This window comes from Bos grunniens, chromosome 2, assembly GCF_055505025.1.
Source record: "Bos grunniens cultivar Pamir isolate PY7600 chromosome 2, Bosgru_T2T1.0, whole genome shotgun sequence".
NCBI lineage: Eukaryota > Metazoa > Chordata > Mammalia > Artiodactyla > Bovidae > Bos > Bos grunniens.
Window position 1 is genome coordinate 23,743,057 of NC_141166.1, and position 23,030 is coordinate 23,766,086.

A 23,030-nucleotide genomic window follows, 5' to 3' on the forward strand; every position below is an offset into this window, starting at 1 on the left:
CTTAGAAAGAGCAACCCAAAATAGGAAAGGAAATGTAAATAACTATTTAATTAAGTGAGCTGAGGGAGAGAGTAAAAATTGGTACGTTCTAAAGGTTAAAAAGATTTGGTTTTGTTTACCGTTAAAAGTGTTTCTGCCTTAGGGTTGGTAAACAAAATGAGAGCTCTGAAAATGTGTCCTTATTACAGAATTCTAGATTTCTCTCTGTCAGTATCAGGGTGGATGGTTTGAGCTTCAGTGATTCATATGTAATGTGGAAGGCCCACTTTATATGATGAATGATTGGGTACTCTTTTTATAGGAATGTTTCTTTTACCAGGTAGTGTGTTTTGCTTGTTTTTCTTCAAGGCAAGGCTTCTTGAGCTCAGCACTACTATCATTTTGGGTTGGAGATTTCTTTGCTGTTTGGAGCTGTCCTATGCATTGTGACCACATTTAGTGACGACCTGGGCGTTTACCCAGTAGATGCTGGTGGCAAGCTGTCCCCTGTTGTGACAAGCAAACATGTCTCCCTACATTGCCAAACGTTCTCTCGGGCAGGGAGAGTGATGTCCAGGTTGAGAACCACTGCTCTAGAGAGAAATAATGTTTTTGTTCATGTAAACGTTTTTTATCTAGAAACAGAGCAACTTAAAAAACTATATATATTTGATCATATAATGGTTGTTTATGAATAGACAATTGAAAGAATATGAAAAATCAAATTAATGAATAGTCACTCAGGCTTTGATAGGCCAAAATCAAGTATGGAATACTCCATCTCACGTAGCAGTGGTCCTCTTTATACTTACAATCTGTCTGGTGATGATTTTATGTGAGTAGAGTTTACTTGGAGGTCTGGCTCATAGGGTTGATGCCTTGCTGATTCCATGTCAGGATCTTAGTAGTATATGTCTCCCATTGGCAAACATGGGCAAATGACCCCTTTGACCTGTTCCCATGGCATGTGCCCAGGTCTTTCCGCTCAGTGTTTCCTAAGGAGACTGTGCTGAGTTCAGAATCTAACCTCTTGGTCCCCACTGACCCCAAAGGATGCTCAGTTGTGACGGCTCCACTGGCCCCATAGAAGTCTCATCAGTTGTTTACCATCAGCCTGTTAAAGAGGATAAGTGTTTGGAGACTTCTTTGCTTTGAGTTATGTTAACCTTCAGGCCAATCAAAAAAAACGCAGTTTCCTAGCTGCCCAAATCTCAGTGGAATTTAGAAATCCTAAGGTTATGTCACCACAAGGCTTACTTCTTCTTGTGTCCACTGGAAGAGACAACACACAGGAGAAGAATGTGTCTATCTTACAGAGACCGCAAGACCACAGGATTTGACGTTAGGACAGTCCCAGGTGTCTCCCATATAATGAAACTAATCACTCCATGAGTTATCTTAATTGAATTGGAATGTATTGCTACTGAGAAGTATGGGGAAAGCAGCCAGTAAGGATGGTGTGTTTTCCCACAGCATTCAGTAGCTGTGCATTCACATTTAATTAAGATCATTCATACAGTGATTAGCTTTCTTCTGTGGAAGGCGCTGGGGACTCCCTGATGCTGTTGCCTGCTTTTGGTCCTCCTAAGACAGGCATATCTTCTTTCACAGCTTGTCTCTTCTGTTGAGTAGGGGACTGTAGTATTATCCTGGGACTTGGCTTTCATTTTGGAAAAAAAAAGAGAGAGAGAGAGAGTGACTCCAAGAAAGTGAAGCATGTAATTAGAAGGCTAGGGGGTCATTCTGACTGTCACCCACCGCCAGGTGACCTTGGGCAGTTTACTTAAATCATTCTGAGCCTTAGTCACCCCTTTCATAAAATGTTCCTAATGATACCTGCCCTGTCTTAAAATTTTTTATTGGAATTCATTTTGATCATGTCTATTCTGAACATGATTTGAACACTGTGAAAAGTTATGAGCTGCAAGTGTTGTGGGTTACTAATAAAACCAAGTAAAATATCAAGGGCCAGGAAAGAGGGGGATATAATTGCAGAGTGAGATTGTTTTTTTCAGAAAGTGCGAATGTTGAAGCCACTGGGCTGTTGGTGACTCCTTCCTTCCAGGACCCTTTTTAAGTGACAGAGCCACTCAGTAGACGGAATTCTGGATTGCATCAAGCTGGTGTTGAGGGGGGCTCCCACATCATTCTATATGTCAATGGGGGTTTCCTTTGAAACACCATTTCCCACCCCACCCTCACCGTTGCCCAGCTTAGTTGAAACCCACCCAAAACCAAATTGGACTTTCCACAGCACACTCATCTGAGCTTTTTAAAAGCTAAACCAACATTTCTAGACCAGCTTCTGAGATGACTTGATAGGTGGTAAGGAAGAGGCAATTCAAATGTCAGAGTGCCCAACAAATGAGCATAAGACTTACAGTTAGGTCAGAGAATAAAATGATTTCTTTTGAATTTTTAGATATACTCATATATTGTTATGAAAGGAGAAATAATGATCACCGGAAATAATTATCATAGATTGCAGTTTTATAATGATCATGTGTATTTTGAATTCCACAAATCATTTGTTTTTTTTTTTTTAATTTGAAAACTGCTCAGTTGTTTGCGACTCTTTGTGACCCCGTGGACTAAACAGTCCATGGAATTCTCTAGGCCAGAATACTGGAATGGGTAGCCTTTCCCTTTTCCAGAGGATCTGCCCAACCTAGGAATTGAACCAGGGTCTACTGCATTGCAGGCAGATTCTTAACCAACCGAGCTATCAGGGAAGCCCACTTCTTGCCCTAAGACAAGTTTAGAAATGGTTTAGTATCATAGTAGTCTAGAATACTTAACTGGAAGTCTATGACTTCCTAAATGGTACACAACTCAAACTTTATATTCTCATGATCTAGGCTAACAGTTTTATTTGTTTTTCTTCAAATGCTGTTTAAAGCTGTTTATTTAACTCTGTTGAAATTTTTAATTGTTTTGGAAGCTTCCCTTATCAATCCAGTTTTCAAGTATCTTGTCTAAGAAATCCCTTTCCATGCTTTAATCCACTTATCACAGACAATATGCAATATGAGACAGTGCAATAGCATTATAAGAGAAGTTTGAGGAAAATGAAACTTACTTGTTAGATCATCAAGTAGAACTACTTCCTTTAATTTTTGAAGTCTGTTTGGTGTTCTGTAGTTGAAGGTTTTCTCTTTAACTGCCTTTCTATTTTTATTTTTCTTTTTTTATCCAATCACCCAGTATGATCTCTGGTGCATAGAACAAAAGTTAATAAAAAGGTAGTTTCCTTCCTAAGTTACATGTCCTAATTTGGAAAGATTAAGTGTACTATTAAGTTGAGTTATAATAGCAATCATCTGTACTGCCAGAAAAATGTGAAATTCATTTAAGTAAATGTGAATTATTATTTTTACTTTGTTACTAGCTTGTGGTTAATTAATCTGCAGGATTTCAAAATGTTTGGAAATTTGGGGCTACAAATGACAATTTCTCCTCTTTAGTCATTTAGCAGTCATTCAGCCTGTTAGCACTTTAATAGAAAATTGAAAACTGTAGAAAGCTACAAAGGATGTAATCTGAATGACTTTAACCTATCTCCCACATACGTCGTGTTATTACATTTTGTCCTGTTCTCTTTCAAGTCTGCGTTTTGTCTTTACTCTTCCACGTTAACATGGACAGCTTCTCCCTGATCATCTGTATTGCCTTACTTACTGATACTGTTTTATACAAACATTCACTGTTACCTCTTGGGCCTATTTTATAATGAACCAGTTAGCTGAAAGGAAGCGTGGGATGGGGACCCAGGAACCAAGAGGAAGGTTCCAGGAAATGATGAAATGGGACTGAATCAGGGTTGAAATACAGCATAAAGCAGGGATGAATGCTATAAACGGACAAGGCAGAAGGAAGCCATGAACCAGGACTAAATGGGGGATCTGAATTCAATCCAGACCATAGAAATGGAGAAGTGTAAGTTGAAACTGGATCTGAGGACTCTGCCTGTGGCGGTAGCGATGGGGAACAGCTAGCCCAGGTGCCACAGAGATGCAGAGAGGATGCTTTTTAAATGGATTTAGGATTAGTACCTGCAATTGAACCAAAAATGCCCTTACTTTCCTCAAGGCTGAGTGCCAGGAGAGGGAGATGAGTGAAATCCAGAGAGAGACCAAGAAGAGAACTGCCAAACAGGGCCAAGCTTGACTTCATAACGATGCTCTTTACAATTAGCTGATCAGGAAGTAGACCGTTTGCCAGAGAGGGGGAGGAGTACAGTGGACAGGAAGTAATACCATGATCCCCCAAAACTCTTTAATTTCCCTAATGACAGTGGTACAAAATTCCTTAAACAGAGGTTCCCTCAGTTGGTGGCCGTTTCCACTGTGATTTCTGACACAGATGTTATCTAGCATTCTCAATGGGAAAAACTGCCGCCTTTCTCTCTTTGATATGTCTTCTTTACCGCTCACATAGAACACTTCCTTTCTGACACTTCCGGTCACCAAATGTGTTGCGGTTTCCCCCACACCAAGAAATTTTCTACAGCATTGATCTTGGGTGGCCTTGACCTTCTGTGGCTTGAAGCAGGATTTCAGTTCCCAGCCGGAGACTGAAGTCAGCCTGAGGCAGGGTGAGCTCAAAATACTAGCCACTAGACTGCGAAGACAGATAGGCAATGACAAGGCCCTGGCCCTGAATTCCACAGAGACAGAAAGTAGTGAAATAAGTAAGGTGTTTATTAAGAGAAAAAAAAGAGTACAGTACTTGTGGAGACACACACGAGTAGGGTCAGAGGGAGAATCGTGCCCTCATGGTAATTTAATCACTTCTATGGGGCATTTCTTCCTGGTTTCCTCTGGCCAATCATCTTGTTTTATTTGTTCCTGAGTCTGTGTTTGGTGTATCTCGGAGTTCTTCCAGGTATGCACACATATCTCTTAGCCAAGACAGATTACAGCAAAGAGGCCTATGGGAAGGTTGACATCACCTACTATGGGGTGACACCCCCTTCTTTTGATGTCCAAGGAGACTTTCTGTGCATGTGTGGTTGGGAAGATCTTCTTGACTTCAAGAATAAGGAATGTGTGGTCTTTGATCTCTTATCTGGGAGGATTCAGCTTCTTCTCCCTCCTATTTTGGAGTCTCTGTCCACAGGGGAGTAACTCCAGCTGCTCAGCCTGGGACTCATCTATTTCCTTGCTTAATCACCAGCTGGGTGTCCTAAATTTAACCCAGTTCTAACACTGTCTGCCTGGAGATTGCATCAGATCTCACAGGTTAAGAGCTCAGACCTATAAGGCAGCCCCCGCATCCCACATCTGATGCCAACCGTAAGTCTAGATTATTGCCTGTGCTTCTGACCAACCCATTTTACATTGGAGGTTCCAACCACCCACTCTTTGAATTTCAGACACCAGTTGCAAGTCCAGGTTGTTCCTTGTCCTTCTGATCCACTGGCTATAAATCACAGGTTCCCATCATCCCTTCTTGGGATTGACTAATTTGCTAGAGCATCTCACAGAACTCAGAGAAACATTTTGCTCACTAGATCTTGGGTTTAGTATAAAAGGATATAACTCAGAAACAGCCTGGTGGAATAGATACTTAAAGCAGGGTATAGGGAAAGAGTACCAATCTCCCTCAGATCTCCATGTGCTCACCAACTCAGAAGTTCTCTAAACCCCATCCTTTGGGGTTTTTATAAAAGCTTCATTACATAGACATGATTGATTAAGTCATTGACTATTAGATATTGATTTAAACTCAGATTCTTCTTGATCTCCCCAGTGGTCAAGGAAGTGAAACTGAAAGGTCCGGCTCTCTTATTAGCTGGTTAGTTCTCAAAATCACCCCTCCCCACCATCTCTTCTAAGTTTAATAGGAATATTGAATGAGAGAAAGTTTTAAATGCTTATGATAGGTCTTTCCACTTGATCATGATAATAATAGTAGGAAAAATAAAAGCCATCATTAGCATGTGTGCTGTGCTTAGTCACATCCAACTCTCTGACCCCATGGACTGTAGCCAGTAGGTTCCTCTGTCCATGGGGATTCTCTAGGCAAGAATACTGGAGTGGGTTGCCATGCCCTCCTTCAGGGGATCTTCCCAGCCCAGGGATCGAACCCAGGTCTCTTGCATTCTAGGAAGAGTCTTTACCTTCTGAGCCACTGGGGAAGCCCAAGAATAGGAGTGGAAAGCCTATTCCTTCTCCAGGGGAACTCCCAACCCAGGAATTGAACCAGTGTCTCCTGCATTCCAGGTGGATTCTTTACCAGCTGAGCTACCCATTAGCATATATGGGGTAAATGATTTTAAATGGTAGTGTTTAAAGTTAGTATTAAATTGTTTGGTGTGCCGATGTTATTTCTACAAGTAAAAATATATGAATTGGTTTTAATATAGCAAATGTTTTAAGATGAAAATGGCAGAAGAAGGAAGGTGATGCAGGGCCAGCAATGGCTTAAAGACACCTAGTTGGTTGTCTGTAACACAACTTCCAGTGCAATCTGGCACCTCCTACAGAGAAAAAAATTATAGTTTGTGACAGTGTCAGCACTGAAAGCAAATGTGAATATAAACATTTTTTGGCCCCAGTTGCTCTGGTGATTAGGAGAGGGATGATTAAAATGGATTATGCTTAGTAGAAAATTAGAGATGAAAATTTTACTGAATTTATCACCTTGGAAAGCCAAGAAGGTATTTGTCTCTCATTCTCAGCATGTGTGATGTCTGATGTATTTTTTATAGAGTAAGATGACATGAGACTTCATTAGTAGTACATGAGTTTGTTAAACCTACATTCTGTACTTCAAAAAGTCATTGACTATAGGAGAGGTTCTCCTTTAAGATGATTCAATTCCAAATAAAGGTAAGTTGAGGAAATAGTAGTCCCTTATTGTTGGTGCCACTTCTTGTATTATTTCATTTTAGATTTCTTTAATTGCAAGCAGAGGAAACCTTCCCTGGTAAACAAGTATATCCAGAGAAGGAAACAGAAGGAAGAATGAAGGGATAGGCTGGCAAAGAACAGGAATGGACTTAGAGCAGCTCAGGGCAGTGGGAAACAGGAACGGTCTTGGTGTTTGGAACTAATGGACTACCTGTGAGATTTTGGCGTCTCTCCTGCACGATTCAGAGTTCTGGAGAAAAGATTTTAATGGGCTGGGGTCACGTGTCCTCGACCACAGAAAAGTAGGACCCTTTTAATTATCAGACCCACCAACACTGCTCTTTATACAGGAGGAGGAAGTACGTCCTCAGAAGGAAATTTACATGCTGATACCAGAAGAAAGCAGGATGGATATGTGTGTATGTGTGTGTTAGTCATTTAGTCATGTCTGACTCTTTGCTACACTATGAACTGTAGCCCACCAGGCTCCTCTGTCCTTGGAATTCTCCAGGCAAGAATACTGAAGTGGGTTGCCATTTCCTTCTCCAGGGGATCTTTTCAACCCAGGGTTTCCCGTATGGCAGACAAATTGTTAACCTTCTGACTTAGGTCAAAAAACAGCAAATGTTCACTCCGCATGTTCAGTTTCAAGTAGCCAAAGGTTAAGAAAGGAAATAAAAGAATAAGCTGACTATCATTATGGGAAAAATGTATTAAACGTATATAATTCATGTTGTTAAGTATTTACATTCGTGTATATGTGTTTATGTACACACACACATACCCACATACCTCTCACATTTGACCTGTTAGTTTATTTGTGTGACTGTTACAGAACTAAAATAGTGTCAGAGTTTCAGCTGATGGCAGCTTTCATCACAGACTTCATGAAAATTAATCTAAAAATCCAGGCAGTTGGCTCAAAGACATTAATTTCCCTGGTTATGATGTATTTTTAATGATATTTATTATCTTTCAAGTGTTTCTAGAAAACTAAGTGAGACATGTAATTTAATTTGATTTAGATCTTCTTGGATATTTTCTACTTCTTTGCAAGTACCAGTGTTAGGCGAAGAAGCAGCCACTTTTATTTTTTTCATTTGCTAAACAAAAATGAGTGAATTTTTATATACCAAGAGGTATATGTGGTCAAATTACCTTAAAAAAATAAGACTGAGAAGATTTAAATTCAATTTGAAAGTATACCTTCCATCATAGATCCTATAAATCTCTTCAGTTCCTTGATTTTCCTAATGAATTTATGAATTAATAAAATAAAACATCCTGACTTTCTAACTGCAGGGCTTCCTGGTGGCTCAGACAATAAAGAATCCACCTGAAATGTAGGAGACCTGGATTCAGTCCCTGGGTTGGGAAGATACCCTGGAGGAGGGCATGGCAACCCACTCCAGTATCCTTGCCTAGAGAATCCCCATGGACAGAGGAGCCTGGCAGGCTGCAGTCCATGGGGTCTCAAAGAGTCGGATACAACTGAGCAACTAAGCACGAAATAGAATATCCTGATTTTTCTAACTATAAAAAAACTAACACAGAAAATTATAATTAATCATCCTATTTGCCAACAACAAGTTTAACCTGCTTTATTTCACTGAAATGGACTAGGACATTTAAAGAGTTACTCCTGGCTGATTTCTTCCGAGATCGCTGTCCATTTTTGTTACCAAGGGAACCATTTCCAAATTCAGCTTAATCTGAGTTTACCCAGCTGTACAGTTCTTAACTTTGAGTTAGCTGGTGTTTTTCCATTCTCACGAAACTGTGCACTTGAAGACAGAGAAAAGGTTAAAGGGTCAGCATAAGATGGCTTATTCCTTACTTAATCATTTCCTTTTCCATAAGAAGAGCTGGTCTTGCTTTCTGAAACTCAAACATTTGAGAGGTTGTCTAGTGGAACTCCCTTTGATGAAAGGCTGAAGTAAATCTGTCACACAACCACAGGCTGGCAGCTGTGGCCATGGATCCAGCTGTACGGGCTCTCTGCAATTTTCTTGTTTGTTTTAAACACAAATAGTGTGGAAGTTGGTCCCATTCCAGTTACACAAAGGCCAAAGGGTCCTGATGAACTTAAGATCTAACAAATCTGTGTGTCATTTAGATCTTTTATTTCCTTTAAGAAATGTAATCCGTTATCTTGATAACACTGAAATTAATTAACAGCTGTGTTGTTTCTAGTTTGTTTTGGCGACATGGAGATTGGTTTCTTTTTTTTTTTTTTCCGAGGTCTGTCTAAAGACCCTGTGGATCCTCACCCTTAGCTATTTGTCTATGTGTCAGAATGTGAAGACAATGTTAATTTGCATCTCATGCCCTACGAGAGGCTTCTGTATTGGTCCTGAAGTAAATGCTATTTTCATTTGTTTTTCTGGGTCACTAGCCAGGATGAATAGTTTTGTTGCTGATGAAGACATTCAGATACAGAATTAATTCTGTTAAAATACTCAAATTAGAATAAAGATTCGTATATCTGAAAGTAACAGGGGTGATCAAGGAAAATAGAGGAAGTCTAGACTAACATCACAGGAGGTACTGCATGTCACAGAAAAAATATGAAGTATCTCAAAGGTAGGGGGAGAATCTCTTTGCATGATAATGTTTCTTGAAAAGATAAGATTCTTTTGAAAAGCAGAACCGAGCAACTAGTTTAGATCAACAAACTAGAGTAACCCTAATGGTGAGTAACCAAGGTTTGGCTCGCTAAATACACTGAACAGCACAAATGTGTGGCCCCAAACTCAAGGTGTTTGCTATGGAGACTGTTCTCTATTTTTCATCCCATCAGACCCCTTTCAAACCCTTAGCCATCCTGTTAATTCTCTCTTGCTAACAAACTTGACTTGCATGTGTGTAGGTTAGAGCTCCAGAAAGAAATTCTACCTTTGATTGTTGTCTAGATATTTTTCTTGGCATGTATGTAGGTTAGATCTCCAGACAGAAATTCTGACTTTGATTGTTGTCCAGATATTTATCTTGGCAAAGCTAATGAGTTTAATGCTAAACTAATCCTAAATTTAATCCTTTCCTTTCGATCTGAAAATATAAATACAAGGACATTTTTTCTAGGCTGATTTCTCAAGGAAAATAAAAGGCAGGATTTCAAAATCACTTTCATTTGCTGATATACATAATTAGGTATATTGCCTTTCTTCTTCCTACTGGGCATAGGGCAGCCTGAGTTGATTCAGAAGATATTATACACAGAGGAGACACAGCCCTATTTTTAATTTCAGTGCTTTTCCTTATGTTATTACTTCTTTTGCTTCCAATAGAATCACTAAATATCAAGGTTTGTTTGTTTCAAAAGGAAATTTAGATAATAAACATTAAAAGCATGTAAGACAGTTTCTAGCACATTAAAAATTTAGTATCATTGGTTTGGTTGGTTTGGTATCGTTGATGTTAGGATATATTTTGGGGTAAACGTGTGTGGTTATTCTCAATCATTTTTGAGTAAAGAGATATCTGTATTCGCCTGGCATTGGTGGTTCCCTTAACACCCTCACATACTTCTTCTCTTTGATCTTTTTAACACTGCCGAAACCAGGAAGTTGCTCTTTGATTTGAGTCAGTCTCACTAAGTCTCAATTTAAATGACTGTCCAAGTTAACTTAGCAGAGAGGTAAAAGACCCTGGGCTTCCAACTAGAGATTCTGACTTGTGATCCTTTACAGGAGGGTCCAATGCACAGAACTGTTTAAGAAACTTACCAGGTGTTTACGGTTCCCTACAGAGCTCAAAATACTTTCGATAATAAATTGCTAATTGTTTTTCCCTTTCTTGCTGACATTAGCTTCCAGAAGCACATGCATAATCTGTAGTTATTTTCCCTGGTCTCCTATCACCAGTGTTTTATTTCTCTTTTTTTAATTACTTGAAGTTGTTAGTGGTTCAACTTCATGCACTTTTCTAGTTTCCCTCTTTGGTGGATTTTCAAAGGATAAACACTTTTAAAACCAAGCAACTCCCCAGTGTTTTCACAGAAGCATGAGAGTTTTGAAAGACGAAGTTCATTTTCACCACGATGAACCAAATGATCATTAAAGAAAATTTGCAAAATGCAAAAACTCAGAATAGCAAAATCCTACATCCCATCTAAATAAAATTGCTAATATATGGATATATATTTCTAGGTTTTTTTTCTTTAAATTTTTAAAATCTTGTGCAGTTATTCAGGGTGCAGTATTTAATCCCACTTTTACTTAGCAACAATACCTAAGAAATTTTGCTTGTTTTAACAAACATATATATTTTTTCTTAGAACAAACATATATATTTTTTCTTAGAATGGATGTGCCGTAATTTCCTAGTCATTCCTTACCTTTAATCATTTATTGTTTCACGTTTTTAGCTGTCCTTGTCCTTCAGATTTTATTACCTGTCAAAGATCTAGGTGTTCTGAACTCAAATGCTAATGTCACAATATGTGAGAATCTAGAACCATTGTCAGGATAAATGTGACCTCCTTTCATTGCCTTTCCTTTTGCAGCAATGCCATATTGAACATAGACTCCAGCCTCCTCACATTCTCCCACAACATGCAAAATGTTGTGACTTAATTAACTTTACTGAATGTTTGAAAAGTTACAAGGGGGAATCATGGCATGTACCACACGGTTATTCATTGATTTTTTTTTTTCCAACCCCTATCCTATTTTCAATGTCTTTTTAGATAGAGCCTCCACCAGCCTGCCTGCCTTTCTTAGCTCTCTTTGACTAAGGCAAATATATTTTCTCTGTCTTGTTACAAAGGGAATATTGCAAAGGTATTCTTGTTTCATCTTAGATTATATGTGTGACTATTTATTTAAAATTAATGTCCTAGATGAAATCATAAAAACTTATTTACTCAACATTTATTTATTGAATACCTACTCTTTGCTCTCTGTATCCATTAAATTTACAAAAGTGCTTTAAATCTATGACTAGTGAAAATTTAAAACTTGTGGCCTTTATCTGCTTAACATTTATATAATAAGTACTATGGGTATAGTGTTGTTCTAAGAGCATAGCAAATATTACCTCATTTAATCTTATGATGTAGCTCCTACTAAAATGTCTATTTTACAGGTTGGGAAACTAGAGGTACAGTCTGATGTTGTTGTTCAATCACTGAGTCGTGTCCAACTCTTTGTGACCCCATGAACTGCAGCACAACAGGCTTCTCTGTCCTTCACTGTCTCCCAAAGTTTGTGCAAACTTATGTCCATTGAGTCGGTGATACCATTCAACCATCTCATCCTTTGCCACCCCCTTTTTCTCCTGCCTTCAATCTTTCCAGCATCAGGGTCTTTTCTAATGAGTTGGCTCTTCACATCAGGTGGCCAAAGTATTGGAGCTTCGGCTTCAGCATCAGTCCTTCCAATGAGTATTCAGGGTTGATTTCCTTTAGGACTGACAGTTATTCTAACTAAAATAACATGTTCCAAATTCTGTAGCCTGTAAGTTTCAATGCCAGGATGAGGAGCACTGGAATTCTGGTTCTGGAGTGCATGTTACACTCTCTGTTACATCTCAGCTTATATATTCATATAATATATTCATATAATATATTCATATCTCCCTAAAACAAGGCTGGGTGGTCTAGATTCTTTCTTGGATTCCGGAGAAAGGTCTAGGTTGAACATTAAGTCACTGGATTTTTTATGCATCACATACTTCAAATGCTTAGATCTTCAGTCTCTAAGTACTTCTATACTCATTTGATTTTGAATTATAATTATGAAAATAATTCAGATCTTTGTGATGGAACACTGTGTTCCTGAAATTAGAATTTTTAGCTAAAGCATGGACAATGCTTACTTGGACCAGTAAACAGCTCCTGGCAGCCTTGGTTGTTACCAATATGGCAAGTTTACCAATTGCAAGGCTTAAACTTGTGCTGGTGTTCCATGAGAAGTTGTGGAATAAGGAGCAGGGAAGAAAGCATTTGTTTTCATGACAGGAGCCCATTCTTCTGATGTGAAGTCGAATTGGAAGAGAGCTGTGGGTTTGGAGTGGGTAGACCAAACAAATGTCTTCATACCATATCAGGAGAATAGCCCTATTCCCACGGCGGTATAGCACCGGCCCTGCCACATAATAATGGGCACTGGTGGGTGCCTTTTCCCATGCCTCGAGTGATTTTTAGAACAGCTAATGAAATTCATTACTCATTTGAGAGGAAAAGAGTAAGAGTAAAAAGCGCTATAAAAATCCAATCCAATTCAGAGTAATCTTGGCACATACCTTCTCCCAGTTGGTGCATTTCCAAAAGCAAGAAGCACATTAAATTCAGGAGGGACAACCCAACCATTGTAAAGCTATAAATCTATGCTGCTCAGTTCCCAGTTTCACTCAACGTCTCTGTAAAAGCAGTAGTGAGAAATTAACTGATCCCATCATCCTTGTATACATCTGTCTCTTTGACCAAAACACAGAACCAACAGCTCTCTTGATCCAGAGAGAACTATGGATTGCGTAACCTGGATTCTCACCATCACAGATACAGAAAGCATCCTTGGCAAGTATCACCAAATCTCAGGCTCTAGGTACTATGGACGGTATCAGGATTATTTTTATGTATGCTAAGTCACTTCAGTTGTTTCCGACTCTATGCGACCCCATAGACGGCAGCCTACCAGGCTCCCCCGTCCCTGGGATTCTCCAGGCAAGAACACTGGAGTGGGCTGCCGTTTCCTTCTCCAGTGCATGAAAGTGAAAAGTGAAAGTGAAGTCACTCAGTTGTGTCCAACTCTTAGCGACCTCATGGATTGCAGCCTAACAGGCTCCTCCGTCCATTGGATTTTCCAAGCAAGAGTACTGGAGTGGGGTGCCATTGCCTTCTCAGATTTTTATGTATAAACCTCATATATTCCAAATAATTAAACATTGAACATCTTGAATATTACACACCATTTAGCACATTTTCTGGAAAGATGGGATTTTACTTATCCCGCAGAGTCCAAAATTTGATAAACTATATGAAGCAGAGCTGCTAGGCTTTGCAGCCCCATGTCAGGACAACCTCGGTGCAACATTTTAAACAGGAAAGGTTTAATAATGTCATTCATTAATTGTCTGACATGTCAGAGCCTGAAATGAATAGATAAAAATATACCTTCCAACAGATGCTTACAGGCAATGCCATTTATTGTGTATATTAAGAAGAGTTTAGGATTTAGTTTTCCTGTGGTCTTATTAATAACCCATGATTTGTGAATTTTGATTTTCCTATTGTACTACTTTATGTGGGATTAATTTTGGATAGAGTTTGGACCCTAGTATAATTAAATAATAGATAAAAAGATTATCTTCTTTGAAAGATATCCTTGACATGGGGTTGTTTATTAATGCTCGAATTTTTGACTAATGGGAGATAAAATTAGATGGATAGTGAGAAGATTATAGAAGACCTTCTAGAACATCCTTATGTCATTTGCCTTAACCAATAAATTGCCATGTGCACCAAACCATGCTCTCACACTCCTGTTCATACTGGTGTGAAGAAGGGAGAGAAAAGAGAAAGTGTAAGTAGTCACATCCTGAGCTGTTGGTGGAAGGACATGAGACACTTGAGCTGAAGAAAGTGAGGAAACAGGATGTAACCAACCAAGTTGATGGCAGAGATAAGACACCCTAACTCTTCTATAATGCATTCTGTTTTACTTGCTACATTTCCTACACAAACAGATTATTGGGGGAAAAGGGAAGAAGTTCCAGAATAAGCCAGGTATTTCAAACTTGAAGGCTTATTGGGGCAACTGGCAATGTAAATCTGACATTATGATACAAATGAACTTAGTTACAAAACAGATATAGACTCAAAGGCTTAGAGTACTTATGATTAACAGGGGGGGAAAGGGAGAGGGATAGGGATAAAAACAGATAACCCTTGAGATCCTACTTATAGCACAGGGAATTCTGCTCAACTTTATGTAACAACCTAACTGAATCACTTTGCTGTACACTTGAAACTAACAGGACATTGTTAATCAAATATACTCCAATATAAAATAAAAAGTTAAAAAAAAAATAAATGCGACATTGTAGGGTAAGAGGCGATAGGTTATTGAGGACTATTGCTGACCTGTAATGATATACCACTACTCAAAGACACTCAAAACAAACTAAAAATATAATAAGTGAGCCAAAAGCAACATCTGGAGCCTACATTTGCCTCTTGAGCTATCAATCTCTGCTCCTTGGAATTAATTTCCTGGGAAAATAGGCAATTGGAACTTAAAATAAGTCTAAAATAGAATACTCATATCAAAAGGCAGGGGAAAGATGCAAGAAGGACTTTTTTAAAAAAAATCACCCATCATACCATAGTATCTCTGTATCTTCTACTTGAAAATTCTTTCACTAAATAGATTATGTCAGGCAACTAAATTTCTTCTTTTCTCCCAGTTCCACACGGAGTTCTGTATTTTCATTTGCTAAATCAGCAATCTTAATTGAAGGGCCCTTCCAGTGTGAGTACTCATTTTTCATAGTCCTCAGTTTACTTAAGCATTGTAGAATGGATTTGGTTTGACTGTAATGCAGAAAGCACATAGAAATCCTTGTTGTTAGTCCACTGTGGTACATTTTGTTTTGTTTGTATTTGGAAAAAACATTGACTGCTACTTTGAGGAGCTCATTAGCAATTACTAAAATATCAGTAACAGTTTCTGGAGCTTTACCAGTACAGATCTTCCAAAGAAGGCTCTAGAAGTTAAAGCTAAATCTGTGGCTTTGCAGAGTAGGGAGGCATGGGGTTGATGGGAAAGGGTCTATTGATGTCATCGACATGGCCAATGAAACAAATTTTTTTTCTCATTTTTGAGGAAAAGGGGGCAACAGAGGATGAGATGGTTGGATGGCATCACCGACTCCATGGACATGAGTTTGAGCAGGTTCCGGGAGTTGGTGATAGACAGGGAGGCCTGGTGTACTGTCCATGGGGTCACAAAGAGTCGGATATGACTGAGCGACTTAACTGAACTGATGAGACCACTGTAGCATGCATATTTTGGCAACCACTCTAGCTTCCAGGAGCCCCCAAATAATCCAATCATCTCTTTTTATTTAGTTTGTATGAATGCTTCATCCAAGGGCTAAGGGAACTCAAACTGTGTCCTTGGTCTTCTGTAATATTTTATTCTTTATTTTGGACTCCAAGTTTCTCACTTTGTGAGTTCTGTTTGGGATAAACACATCGACCATAGAATGAAATAACCACCTTCCTCCCACTGGCATTTATCTCTTGGGCAGCTTCTCTGAGGGAAGTGCTTTTCCTTTGACTTCAGGACTATAATGTGATGAGATTATCTGGCTATTTTTTTCAAACTCTTCTCCATTTTCACCACACTGTATCCATAATAATTGTGTTGTTCAATTTTACTAGAGAATTACCTAACTTCTGTCTATATCAGCAAAGAGGCTTAGAGCCAAGCAATTAATCCTGATATAGGATCCATGTTTCAGTGACAACTAAGACAGTCTGTAATACTTTGATTGCTAGCAAGGAGACAGTGTTTTGAAATAGACCCAAGTAGACCTCTCAAGGAAGTATCTAATCCACCAAAAATGATGATGATAATCATAATACTAGAGCAAGTAAGCAGAAGGCCTTTCTTCACATTGACAAAGATCAAGTTTACCCAACTGTCTACTCCAGGGATGTGACAGGGCTGAAAACCATGTGCATGAGGGGCTCGGTGCCAACAGCTTAAGTCACTGAATGAGATGTCAGGTATGTCAAGATCTCATATTATTTCAGATCTGGAAATAATACTTCTGTGGCTTTGCTCCAGATGCCTGGAGTCTCCCTGACTCCCCTGGAAGGACTGCACAGTGTCAAAGCTTTGATGGTTGTAAGAAATGAACTCCAACCACATGTTGAGAAGAAGCGAGATTTTACATGTCGGTGGTTAATGTGATATTTTCTTTGTCTACAGCAAGAAAAGCCTCGGCTTCTCGAGCCTTTGGATTATGAAACTGTCATTGAAGAACTTGAAAAGACCTATCAGAATGATCCCCTTCGAGATCTCCTGTTCTTCCCCAGTGACGACTTTTCAGTAAGTGTTGTCTTTTCAAGCCGTCCAAGTACAGAAGGGCCCCACAGGGTGATATAAGATCCTCCCAAATTGGGTCACTGTCTTTCCTTATAGACTTGGGGAGCTCAGCCCTCTTCCCGTGATCATCCTGTATCACCATCATCACAGAGGGAACTATCATCATCATAGTAATGTCTCTATCATCATATCTGATGATAGAAAGTGCCCAAGGGCCTTCTAATATTGGAAGATTGGAGGCTCAGTGATACAGTGGCCTCTTGGGATGGGAGGGGCATGGGGTGCTGCCTGGCTCCAAGTGGTACTTGTATCCTTTGCAATATCTGGGTTTCTCACCACTTACCTGGCCTCGCAGAGCACTTTCTCCCTTAGGCCATTTGTAACTGGAAGCTTCTAAGCAACTGTAACCAGCCAATAGCAGAGGTGGGAATCTCCTGGCACAAAAGATACAATTCTTTAAAAACTTCACCCTTAATCTTGGTTGTCCTTTGTTGAGTGTTGTGGACAAGGAAAGGGAGGCAAGTGTATCTTCATGGAAGGGTTTGTAATCTGAGACATGTCTCCTTAAGGACAATGATCACAGGCACACAGAGGGTAGTGGAGTGAATGAATAAAAAGGAGATTCATGTTGGAGACACGCACAGTAAAATTATGGATGATGAGCACCCAAGTGTCCCAAACATTCCATCTCTGATCAACTAAAACGTGTTTAAATTATTAATGAATATCTATATAACAGAGATCTCAATGGGCAGATAGCAATGTTTCCCTTTTTTTTTTCCCTAAAAGTAGTCTTAAGCATTACAAACCTGATCATCTTAAAGTAGATGAAAAGGCAACTTCAAGGTAACCTTGAGAAACAGCCATTGTCCCTGGAAGCCTCTGACAAGTTGCTGGGGCCCCAGGGCTGACACTTCCTCATGCAACCTCAAACCCCCATTCCTTCTTGTGTCTTTGGGACAAATCTGGCTTCTGGCTTCTAAAGGTTCATTTTTTTCACATTTATCCATGGATTAATTAAAAAGTAGATAACTGGAAGTCAACAATTTTCTGTTCCAAGTACCAAGAGTAATGGGAGAAAGGAGTAATGGGAGTAAAGGAGTAAAGTAATGGGAGAAATCTGTAGGCAATAAAAAGAAACTCTTCCAATCTGTTTTTTGGACTTTTAAATGTTTCTCACTTGAGCATTTGACACATTTAAGAGAGACTTATCTTGGGCAGAAATCTCATTTCCGTGGTCAGATCAGGCCACGGGGCCTGAACTGCTAGCACAAAGTTGAACCAAGTTTCGCTTTTTAATTCCACATCCTCCTTTTCTTTCAGACCAAAGGTAAACCTTGATGAACAGTCTCTTTTTGTCATGCAGCATACACAAAACATTGACACTGGGAGCCCCTTTTCTTCTAGCTCTGTTATTGAGAAATATGTCAAAAGCTACTCCAAGTTCCCCCAACTCAAGAAGAGAGTAGAGGGACTTCCATGGCAGTCCTATGGTTAAAACTTTGTGCTTTCACTGCAGGTGGCATGGGTTCAATCCCTAGTCTGGGAACTAAGATCCCACATGCCATACTGTAACGCCAAAATAAATGATATAAAATATATATTTTGAAAAAGAGAGTAGAGGCATGTGGGCTTCCCTGGTAACTTAGCTGGAAAAGAATCTGCCTGCAATGCAGGAGACCCCAGTTCGATTCCTGGGTCAGGAAGATCCCCTGGCGAAGGGATAGGCCACTCACTGCAGTATTCTTGGGCTTCCCTGGTGGCTCAGATGGTAAAGAATCTGCCTGCAATGCGGGAGACCTGGATTTGATCCCTGAGTTGAGAAGATCCCCTGGAGGAGGGCATGGCAACCTACTCCAGTATCTTGCCTGGAGAATCCCCATGGACAGAGGTACCTGGCAGGTTACAGTCCATGGAGTCACAAAGAGTTAAACACAACAAAGCGAATAAGCACAGAGGCATATAGATGCAATGTAACATTTCATTCATTTGAATTCATTTTTTGGCATCTTTCCACATTCATTTAAACAAAGGCTGATCTGATTACATCCTTCACTATCCTTAATACTGTAAACAAAGGATATCATAACATACTTTGTTGTTTTCCTGAGGTAAACATTTCAATAAATACACAGTTCTTTCATCTTGTACTTGCTAAAGACCCTTCTATGACCACCCCCATTGCCTTCCAAATGAAGTGTTTCGCAAGGGATTTTCCAAAATCCGGTACTCACCAATTTCTCAAAACCATGCTCTTCGTCCCTTACCGAACCCCCCTACCCTGTCATACACAGTCACCCTCAGTCCCAACTGGGGTAAAATACTAGCACAGTTCTGAATGGAACACTCTATCACTCTCATGAAATGTCCTTCCTTTATTCATTCAACAAATTACAAACTCTAATACCAAATGCTAGATATTAATCTCAGAATGGGAAAATAGCAGTGATTAGGCAGAAATTACCTTGTTTTAATGAAGCTTGCCTTCTGGTAGAAGGAATCAGGCAAAAAAAAAAAAAAGAACGGTAAATAAATTAATTAGCAAGATAATTTGGATAAAGACAAGAGTTCTGTGAAGAATGAACAGGGCCAAGTAATAGAAATAATGAGGAGAAGAACTAAGCTAGACTGGATGCTCAAGGGCACCTCTGACAAGCTGACATTTGAGCTGAGGTCTGAATTCCCAAGGAGGACCAGCCCTGCTAAAAGCTGAGACAGGAAGGAGGCTGTCAGGCTGCAGGAAGTTGCTGCAAAGGCCCTGGAGAGATCTGAGATTGAAGAGCGGTATGGGTGGACCAGAGGGTGGTCAGAGGTCAAGCAAGGACAAGGTAAGACATTTGCGTTTTATCCGAAAGGCAAGTGGCAGGTCACCGGAGTGTTTCAAGAAGGGCACCACATGACCTGGTGCATGTCATTAGAAGCTCATCTGGTCTGTGCAGGGAAAACACATAGCAGGTATAGATGAAGCTGGGAGTGTAAACGGGAGCATAGATTGCAATTAGCAGGTGCTCAAGAGACACTGGACGCCACACTCTTATCAGAAAATATCATATTAGACAAGCAGCTAAATTTTCATTTGCATGAAGCAGTGTTTTGACAAACAAAAGGATAGTGTTGAATATTATTACATCAAGTTGCCGGCTTTTGAACAATATTCAGATGAATTGTTTTCTCTCGTTCCTACTCTACAACGCAGGGGTTGAAAAACTATGGTTCATGGGTGGCCTGTCACCTAAACTTGCATGTCTCATAACTAAGAATGGTTTTCATGTTTTTTTAAAACAGCACCCTATTTTATTTTCTTCAAAGAATTTTGTTAAATAGTTGAAGGGGAGAAAAGAATGTTTTATAATCTATGAAAATTATATGAAATTTATATTTGGGTATCCATAAAGTTTTATTTGAACCCAGTGACCCCTTTTCATTCACCTGTTGTCAGTGGCTGCTTTCATGATACGGCTGCAGAGTTACAACAGAGGTACAGCCCAGGCGGCTCCGTGGTAAAGAATCCACCTGCCAATGCAGGAGACGCAGGTTTGATCCCTGGGTCTGGGGGATTCCCCAGAGGAGGAACTGGCAACCCACTCCTATATTCTTGCCTGTAAAATCCCATGGACAGAGGAACCGGGTGGGCTACAGTCCATGGGATTGCAAGAGTCAGACATGACTGTCCACAAGTACGAGCAGTAATTGCAACAGAGAGAGAGGGCCCTAAGGGATTTACTATCTGACCCTTTACGGAAGAAGTTTGGGAATCCCCACTATACATTACAACCTCATTTGTTTTGGGGGTTTTCTCCTCTCCTTCTGTGTAAAGTGAAAAGTAAAAGTCGCTTAGTCGTGTCCGACTCTTTGCTACTCCATGGACTGTCCATGGAATTCTCCAGGCCAGAATACTGGAGTGGGTAGCCTTTCCCTTCTCCAGGTGATCTTCCCAACCCAGGGATCTAACCCAGGTGTCCCGCATTGCAGGCAGATTCTTCACCAGCTGAGCCACAGGGGAAGCCCAAGAACACTGAAGTGGATAGCCTATCCCTTTTCCAGGGAATCTTGCCGACCCAGAAATCAAACCGAGGTCTCCTGAATTGCAGGCGGATTCTGTGTAAAACCCTTCCTTAAATGCCCTCTGCCACTGTGTGCTCCATCCACAGTCTGCATCACATTCAGAGGTGTTGCTCAGCAACAGCAAGGCTTCCGTTTACCTGGCTAGGGTATCATTTCCCAGGCCCATCCTTGAGTGGTGGGTAAGGATTCTCTGGGCTTCCCAGGTGGCTCCTCAGAATGAAAGGAGGGCAAGCAGTCCCAAGCTCCCCACTCTCCTTCCAAATGTCCTTTCCGATTGTGCCTTATGGCTGGAAGAATCCAGCTCACTTCTGTGTTTCCACGTTACCAAGCACCCACACTGCAGCAGACATGATTCATCACTTGGTTTGTTTAATCAATATTTATTCAGGACCCACGAGGCGCTGAATATAGAATAGCACTTCCTAGACAAGAGAGACTGACAAGAAAAACAAAAGCCCCATGTTTAAGCAGTGTGTGCCCTAATATGGATGAAAACTAAAGTCGATTAAGAATGCTCATGGTGAAGAAATAACAAGAGACAAGGGCTTGATCTGGTCCTCGATACCCCTTAAAGGAGATAATTTTTTACCAAGGCAGTATTCCATGTACACTGCTGGCCCAAGCCATTATCATCCTTTTTCATTTGTATCCCCAGATATAGTCTTTGACTGGTCTTGCTGCATCCTTCTTTGCCTTGCTTTGATTTATTCAAAGGAAGCTTTCGGAAATACAATCAGATAATGCCATGGACATGGAACAGTGGACTGGTTCAAAATTGAGAAAGGAGTATGTCAAGGCTGTATATTGTCACCCTGCTTATTTAACTTATATGCAGAGTACATCATGTGAAATGCTGGCCTGAATGACTCACAAGCTGGAATCAAGATTTCCAGGTGAAAGATCAACAACCTTAGATATGCAAATGATGCCACTCTAATGGCAAAAAGTGAAGAGGAACTAAAAAGTCTCCTGATGAAGGAAGAAAGCAAAAAAGTTGGCTTAAAACTCAACTTTCAGAAAACAAAGATCATGGCATTGTTCCCATTACTTGATGGCAAATAGATGGGGAAGAAGTGGAAACAGTGACAGATTTTATTTTCTTGGGTGTCGGAATCACTGTGGATGGTGACTGAAGCCTTGAAATTAAAAGACGCCTCCTCTTCCCTAGTGGCTCAGATGGTAAAGAATCTACCTGCAATACAGAAGACCCAGCTTCGATCCCTGGATCAGGAAGATCCCCTGGAGAAGGAAATGACAACCTACTCCAATATTCTTGCCTGGAGAATTCCATGAACAGAGAAGCCTGGCGGGATATAGTCCATGGGATCACAAAGAGTCAGACACAACTGAGTGACTAACACTTTCACTTTTCTCTTTGGAAGAAAAGATATGACAAAGCAGGACAGGATATTAAAAAGCAAAGACGTCACTTTGCTGACAAAAGTCTGTAGTCAAAGCTATGGTTTTTCCAGTAGTCATGTATGCATCTGAGAATTAGACCATGAAAAAGACTGAGTACTGAAGAATTGATGCTTTGGAATTGTGCTGCTGGGGAAGACTCTTGGCAATCCCTTGAACAGTAAGGAAATCAAACCGGTCAGCCCTAAAGGAAATCAACCCTGAATATTCATTGGAAGGATTGGTGCTGAAGCTGAAGCTCTAATACTTTGGCCACCTGATGTGAAGAGCTGAGTCAATGGAAAAGACCCTGATGCTGGGAAAGAATAAACGCAAAAGGAGAAGGTGGGGACAGAGGATGAAATGATTGGATGGCACCACCACCAACTCAATGGACATGAGTTTGAGCAAACTCTGGGAGATAAGGAAGGACAGGGAAACCTGGTGTGCTGCAGTCCATGGGGTCACAAAGAGTCAGACACAACTTAGCAACTGAATAGCAACAACAGCTGTGCTGCACTTCTAGTTAAAACTTTCCAGTGGTTTCCCATTGCCTTTAGAGTCAAATCCAACTTCTCATCTGACTCCTGATGTTGCTGAGTACTTATCTTCCAGTCCTGTTTCCCTCCTAGCATTCTCTGTGCTCACTGAACCTGCCAAGCCCACCTGCTCTGTGGGG

General features: G+C 40.2%; 1 protein-coding gene across 20 annotated transcripts in view; it reads left to right on the plus strand.

Annotated features, from left to right (window-relative positions):
- Positions 1 to 23,030, plus strand: part of DOCK10 (dedicator of cytokinesis 10) — a 304,405-nt gene that overhangs the window by 109,995 nt on the left and 171,380 nt on the right. For all 20 annotated transcript variants that reach the window (XR_015150938.1, XR_015150936.1, XR_015150933.1 and 17 more), the window contains exon 2: positions 16,772 to 16,891. Coding sequence is in view for 16 of the 20 variants with exons in the window: in XM_086365856.1 (XP_086221982.1) it covers positions 16,772 to 16,891 (120 nt within the window). In the remaining 4 variants the exon portion in view is untranslated. The remainder of the gene's footprint in view (positions 1 to 16,771; positions 16,892 to 23,030) is intronic.